Raw genomic sequence first — 7,703 nt, 5'->3', positions numbered from 1 at the left:
CCTTTGTTATGTCAGACAACGCTAATACACTGCATGAATTGATAAGAGCTTCAAGTTCTTAAATTGAATATAAGGCCTGGGCTACAGGCTGTCATTACGCATGAGGCCACCACCAAGCCCTCTATATAAGCTATCTCTCTCTCTGCTCTCCAATGTGTTGAGGAATCATTTCCTCGTTCTGTTTAGATTGTAACTCCACGCCATTACAGCAATTCCATCAAGAAAGAGAACGTCGTGAACAGCCAATAGGGTCGAGGGGTTGAAAACGAGCCAATCACGATGGAATCCCACTCGCACCCAAATTCTTCATAGGGATGGTGCTCCGGCTCGAGCCTGGAAGAAAACCTTGGAGCGGACCAGAGTGACAGACCACGTCAGAACAACGTCTGTATTTGTCGTTGGGACATCTCTCTCTGTTCCGTGGTACATTGAGCAACAATTAAGCAGATTATCAGCGGTGTCTGTCAGTGCGACAAGTTCATCAGTTCAGAGCGCACTGACTAGTGACAAACTGCAGTAAGGAGTGGATGTTGGAAGGAACTTTGAATATTTTCTGGAGGAGCCTGTCTGCATTGAGGTAAGTCTAAATGGTTTACCCATTTATGTTACTCGTTTTTCACACTTCATAGATATGCTGTTATTATTTCTCTGTTTATTGGACATTTATTCAACTGTCAATCCCAGGGCGCACAATCTGGAACACAATTCCGTACTGCTTTTAATTACAGATATATTTTGTTTTATTTCAGACTGTATTGACTGTAGTGAAGCAACCGTCGCGTGAGCCAGAAGCTTGGAGAGAGGACCGTAGCCACGAGGCACCGGGAGACAGACAGCAGACATGATGACGGATATCTCCGGTGCAGAGTTTGAGATCGATGTGGAGAGTCTGGAGACCGAATGCGACGACCAGGACCAGCCGGACTACAGCTCCTCTCTGCCCTGCGCAGGAGACCACGAGCCGGGGGCCAAGATAGATGACAAGCCGGGCACCACCAGCCCCGGGTCCGGTGAACAGCGGAAGCTAAGCCGGACGCCGAAGTGTGCCCGCTGCAGGAACCACGGCGTGGTGTCTTGTCTGAAGGGGCATAAACGGTTCTGCCGCTGGAGGGACTGCCAGTGTGCCAACTGTCTGCTGGTGGTGGAGAGACAGCGGGTCATGGCGGCTCAGGTGGCACTGCGGAGACAACAAGCTACAGAGGTGTGTGTGGATTCTAATAAATTATGTTATTTAATTAAGGTGTGTGGGTGTGTGTTTTTTTATTTTTACTATTATTATTTTAAATCATTCGAGTGGGTGTAAAACTCGTTGGTTTCACAAGCAACTTTTTGGGAACAATGTTGCCAAAACTGTATCTTAAAATCATTTTAATTTCAAATGTATTCCAACTGTCTTCATTGACTACAAACATATGTCATTTTTACATTGTAAAAAGGGCCTAATTTGAAATCATGTCCTGTTTGGATCTTTTGCATTGACATGATCAGGACAGCGAAGTCTAACACAGACTATATTTTTAAACGTTTCGTTTTAGTTTAGTAGAGTTATTTTATTTATTTCCCCACCAAACAAAGTAACAGGCTAGAATGATGAACTCAACTTAATCTAAATAATACATTAATACAAATATTTATATTATAAGTAGCCTCTTGCTATCACTTATCTAATATTTTCTAAACCTTGGGACTGGTATCGAACGCATAATAATGCACGTAGTTATTATTTTGCACATATAATACACGATTAATTATTACTTTTTTTGTTCTGTAATTTTATCAGGATAAAAAGGGAATTTGTGGGAAGCAGATTCCAGCGGAGAGAAGATCTATCTACCAGAGAAACATCAGACCATCAACGATGCTGGCTAAGAGCATTCTGGAAGGTAACACAGTTCTATTGTAGTCTATTCTATTCTATCATTTCCTATTCTATTTCATAATATACAATTCTATCCTATCCTATGCAATTATATTATTTTGTAAGGCAGGAGACAGGAGACTACTTTGTCGTGTTTTCTAGTAATGGTTTTACTGAATGAACTGGTGTTCATTCTCTCTCTCGCTCTCATTCAGACTTGTTACAATGTCTTTATTTTATAGGTACAGATAGAACTAAGCAGGTAAAATACAATTTTAGATGTTTTGTGAAATGCTTTTAAAGTGGAAAAGGACGATACATAAATAATTGAGCTTATATTCAATACTTTCTATATTTTAACGTAATTTATTTAACCAAATCTGACTGATACCAAACCTGCTTTATTTAACATAATAACATTGATATCTAACCTGCTTTATTGAACCTAATCTGTCTGATATTTATCCTGCTTTATTGAACCTAATCTCATTGATATCTAACCAGCTTTATTTAACCAAATCTCATTGATATCTAACCTGCTTAATTTAACCTAATCTGTCTGATATCTAACCTGATTTATTTAACCTAATCTGATTGATATCTAATTTGCTTTTTTTAACCTAATCTTACTGATATCTAACCTGCTTTATTTAACCTAATCTGAATGATATCTAACCTGTTTTATTTAACCTAATCTGACTGATATCTAACCTGCTTTATTTAACCTAATCTGAATGTTATCTAACCTGCTTTATTTAACCTAATCTGAATGATATCTAAAGTGTTTTATTTAACCTAATCTGTCTGATATCTAACCTGCTTTATTTAACCTAATCTGACTGATATCTAACCTGCTTTATTTAACCTAATCTGACTGATATCTAACCTGCTTTATTTAACCTAAACTGTCTGATATCTAACCTGCTTTATTTAACCTAAACTGTCTGATATCTAACCTGCTTTATTGAACCTAATCTCATTGATATCTAACCTGCTTTATTGAACCTAATCTCATTGATATCTAACCTGCTTAATTTAACCTAATCTGACTGATATCTAACCTGCTTTATTTAACCTAATCTGTCTGATATCTAACCAGCTTTATTTAACCTAATCTCATTGATATCTAGCTTGCTTTATTTAACCTAATCTGTCTGATATCTAACCTGCTTTATTGAACCTAATCTCATTGATATCTAACCTGCTTTATTTAACCAAATCTCATTGATATCTAACCTGCTTAATTTAACCTAATCTGTCTGATATCTAACCTGATTTATTTAAGATAATCTGTCTGATATCTAATTTGCTTTTTTTAACCTAATCTTACTGATATCTAACCTGCTTTATTTAACCTAATCTGAATGATATCTAACCTGTTTTATTTAACCTAATCTGTCTGATATCTAACCTGCTTTATTTAACCTAATCTGACTGATATCTAACCTGCTTTATTTAACCTAATCTGAATGATATCTAACCTGCTTTATTTAACCTAAACTGTCTGATATCTAACCTGCTTTATTGAACCTAATCTCATTGATATCTAACCTGCTTTATTGAACCTAATCTCATTGATATCTAACCTGCTTTATTTAACCTAATCTGAATGATATCTAACCTGTTTTATTTAACCTAATCTGAATGATATCTAACCTGCTTAATTTAACCTAATCTGTCTGATATCTAACCTGCTTAATTTAACCTAATCTGACTGATATCTAACCTGCTTTATTTAACCTAATCTGACTGATATCTAACCTGCTTTATTTAACCTAAACTGTCTGATATCTAACCTGCTTTATTGAACCTAATCTCATTGATATCTAACCTGCTTTATTGAACCTAATCTCATTGATATCCAACCTGCTTAATTTAACCTAATCTGTCTGATATCTAACCTGCTTTATTTAACCTAGTCTCACTTATATCAAATTTGACTGATATCTAACCTGCTTTATTGAACCTAATCTGACTGATACCTAACCTGATTTATTGAACCTAATCTGTCTGGTTTCTAACCTGCTTAATTTAACCTAATCTGATTGATACTGACCCTGCTTTATTTAACCTAATCTGTCTGAAATCTAACCTGCTTTATTTAACCTAATCTGTCTGATATATACATTGCTTTATTTAACCTAATCTAATTGATATCTAACCTGCTTTATTTAACCTAATCTGATTGATATCTAACCTGCTTATTTTTACCTAATCTCAATTATATATAACCTGCTTTATTTAACCTAATCTGACTGATATCTAACCTGCTTTATGTAAATTAATCTGACTGATATCTAATCTGACTGATATCTTACCTTCTTTATTTACTGTAAACTCGTTTATATCTAATCTGACTGATATCTAACCTGCTTTATTTTACCAAATCTGTCTGATATCTAACCTGCTTTATTCAACCTAATCTGACTGATATCTAACCTGCTTTATGTAAATTAATCTGACTGATATCTAACCTGCTTTATTTAACCTAATTTCATTGATATCTAACCTGCTTTGTTTAACCTAATCTCATTGATATCTAATCTGATTGATATCTAACCTGCTTTATTTAACCTAATCTCATTGACACCTAACCGGCTATATTTAACCTAATCTGACTGATATCTAACCAGCTTTATTTAACCTAATCTGTCTGATATCTAACCTGCTTTATTTAACCTAATCTCATTTATATATAACCTGCTTTATCTAACCTTATCTGAGTGATACCTAACCTGCTTTATTTAACGTAATTTGTCTGATATCTAACCGGCTTTATTTAACCTAATCTGACTGATATCTAACCTGCTTTATTTAACATAATCTCATTGAATTGAACATGCTTTATTTAACCTAATCTCATTGATATCTAAACTGCTTTATTTAACCTAATCTCATTGATATCTAAACTGCTTTATTCACCCTAATCGCATTGATAGCTAACCTGCTTTATTTAACATAATCTGATTGATACATCCATAAAAGTAGATAAAAAAAATATCTATCCTATAGGCCTAACCACACCGTAAACCTGCAATAATTTGCATGCAATTACTTTTCTTCTTAACAAACAGTTAACATCAATATAATGAACAGTTATACAAAACCGATCAAGTTTACTTTTAGCAGTTTACTAGAATATATTATATTATTATTATTATTATTATTATTATTATTATTATTATTATTATTATTATTATTAATATTATTATTATTATTATTATTATTATTATTATTATTATTATTATTATATATTATTATATTATTATCTCTATGTCATCTAACCTCAGTTGTTCTGTCTCCTCGCAGGGTACCGTCCGGTGCAGGGTGACCCGTACCTGGGGGTCAGCCCCCCTCTCCCGCCCCCCCTCAGCGACAGGATGAGGAAGAGGAGAGCGTTTGCTGACAAAGAGCTGGAGAGGATCATGCTGGAGAGAGAGTACAAGGAGAGAGAGATGCTAGAACCCCCTCAGGCTGCCACAGCCTCTCTGCTCTTCCCCAACAGTCTGGTCCGCCATGCTGCAGAGTACAAGTCCTACAAGACAGCCCCGGAGGAGCCTCACCACAACAACAAGGACCTCTGTCGCTTCCTGTCGCCCAGCTGTGTGGACCTGAAGTACGCTGCCAGCCCCAGCAACATGGAGCTCATCTCCTCCAACGTCTCCGTGGCAACCACCTACCGCCAGTACCCTCTGACCTCTCCGCTGACCTCTCCGCGGGGGTTCATGGTGTGGCCGCGTGGCCCCTCCCTCCTGTACCAGCAGTGCCTGCGCAATGCCACGGCCGTCCAGAACATGAAGCCAGGTGCAGTCTGGGATCCCAGGATGATGACCGCTGCCGCAGAGAGCCTCCCGCCCGACCACGATGCCACGGCAACCACTGCCGTCACTGCCGCCAAACTGGAGGGGTCAAGGGTCGCTGTGGGCCTCCCCGAGGGTTCTGACCCCCAGCAGCAGGACGGCCCCGCCCAGTCCCAGGCCCCTCTCACCCAGGGGGGGCACCGCGAACGATCAGCCTTCTCTCCCCCGAAGAGAGGCTTCGGACAGGCCTTCCCTCCTTGTACACCTCCCCCCCAGCCTCACCCCCAACCTCACCCTCACCCTCCCAGTCATGAACATGTCCTGAACAAGCTGAGCAAGGACAGTGCCAAACACACACTATCCATGAAGCTCAACTCCTTCCACTCACTCATCCAGCAGACATTGAGTGAGAAGGCTAGGGTCGGGGCTGGAGAAAGAGAGAGGGCCGGGGCCGAGGTAGGAGCTGGGGCTGGGGAGAGAGCTGGGACCGGGGCCGGAGTCGAGCTCCGGGGCCCCTACTGTAAAGAACTGCTGGAGGAAGCAGCCAGAAAGTACCGTGAAGGACCTTCTAAGGACTTCTACAGTTTAAAAGGCTCTGATAGATACAGCAAGGAGTTCCTGTCTAAGTCAGCCGGGACCAAGATCGTGTCCAGCCAGTCTCTGTCCTTCTCTGTGGAGGCCATTCTGAATAGGCCATCACCGGCTATGAACAGAGTTTCACAGTAACGTTATGAACAGAGCTTCACAATAACATTATGAACAGAGCTTCACAATAACATTATGAACAGAGCTTCACAGTAATTACCAGGAACGGACTGGGACCAAAAATCAACCCCGTATTTTTCTATATATTATATTTGATATGAGCATGTTGTAAATCTCTTTATGGTGTAGAGTATTTAAATGTATCACTAATGTGTCAATAAACTTGATAAATAATCAAGCTCTTGTATCAGGTTTGGTGTTTAATTCTTTGGATACATTTGATGTAATGATAATGATTTAATGATAATGATTGAATCATAATGATTTAATCATAATGATTGAATTGTGTTTGAGGTGATGGGATGTGGGTCAACCTTGTCATTGACTATTGGTTATATATTAGACATTAAGATAAAAAAACAAAAACAAAAATTCTCAAGCATTTCTAAGGACTGGATTCAATCCGTAGCACTGAAGTTTAGTGTCACAGCGTGATTGAAATTGAAAGGCAATGTTCCCACGTTCACGGTAAACGCTTTGATAGGGCACTCTGTAACTTTTCAACACTACGGATTGAATACAGCCCAAGTACAAGTGTTTGGAAGTCATTAGAGAGGATTAAAAATACAAATAAAAAAGATGAATGTGTTTTATAGAACACACTGTATGTACAAAAGTATGTGGACGCCCCTTCAAATTAGTGGATTTGGCTATTTCAGCCACACCCGTTGCTGACAGGTGTATAAAATCGATCACACAGCCATGCAATCTCCATAGACAAACATTGGCAGTAGTATGGCCTTACTGAAGAGTTCAGTGACTTCCAACGTGGCACCGTCATAGGATGCCACCTATCCAAAAAGTCAGTTTGTTAAATTTCTGCCTCGGTCAACTGTAAGTGCTGTTATTGTAAAGTAGAAATGTCTAGGAGCAACACTGGCTCAGCCGCGAAGTGGACGGGACTGCTGAGTGCTGAAGCGCGTAGCGCGTGAAAATCGTCTGTCCTCGGTTGCAACACTCACTACCGAATTCCTAACTGCCTCTGGAAGCAACGTCAGCACAAGAACTGTTCGTCATGTTCGGGCTAGGCCCCTTAGTTCCAGTGAAGGGAAATCTTAAAGCTACAGCATACAATGACATTCTAGACGATTCTGTGCTTCCAACTTTGTGGCAAAAGTTTGGGGAAGGCCCTTTCCTGTTTCAGCATGACAATGCCCCGTGCACAAAGCGAAGTCCATACAGAAATGGTTTGTCGAGATTGGTGTGGAAGAACTTGACTGGCCTGCACAGAGCCCTGACCTCAACCTCATCGAACACCTTTGGGATGAATTGGAACGCCA

General features: G+C 39.4%; 1 protein-coding gene across 1 annotated transcript; it reads left to right on the top strand.

Moving 5' to 3' along the window:
* Nucleotides 1-841: 841 nt before the first annotated feature.
* Nucleotides 842-6,384, top strand: LOC311141010 (doublesex- and mab-3-related transcription factor 2-like; the record flags this gene model as incomplete). Its single annotated transcript, XM_084176288.1, has 3 exons — nt 842-1,201; nt 1,781-1,883; nt 5,168-6,384. The coding sequence occupies 3 exons, from the start codon at nt 842-844 to the stop codon at nt 6,382-6,384; spliced, it is 1,680 nt and encodes a 559-aa protein (XP_084032414.1).
* Between the last annotated feature and the right edge of the window lie 1,319 nt (nt 6,385-7,703).

The sequence above is a fragment of the Coregonus lavaretus genome (assembly GCF_964263955.1).
Source record: "Coregonus lavaretus genome assembly, chromosome: 14".
NCBI classification, from domain to species: Eukaryota; Metazoa; Chordata; class Actinopteri; order Salmoniformes; family Salmonidae; genus Coregonus; species Coregonus lavaretus.
This window is presented reverse-complemented; position numbering and strand designations above follow the sequence as displayed.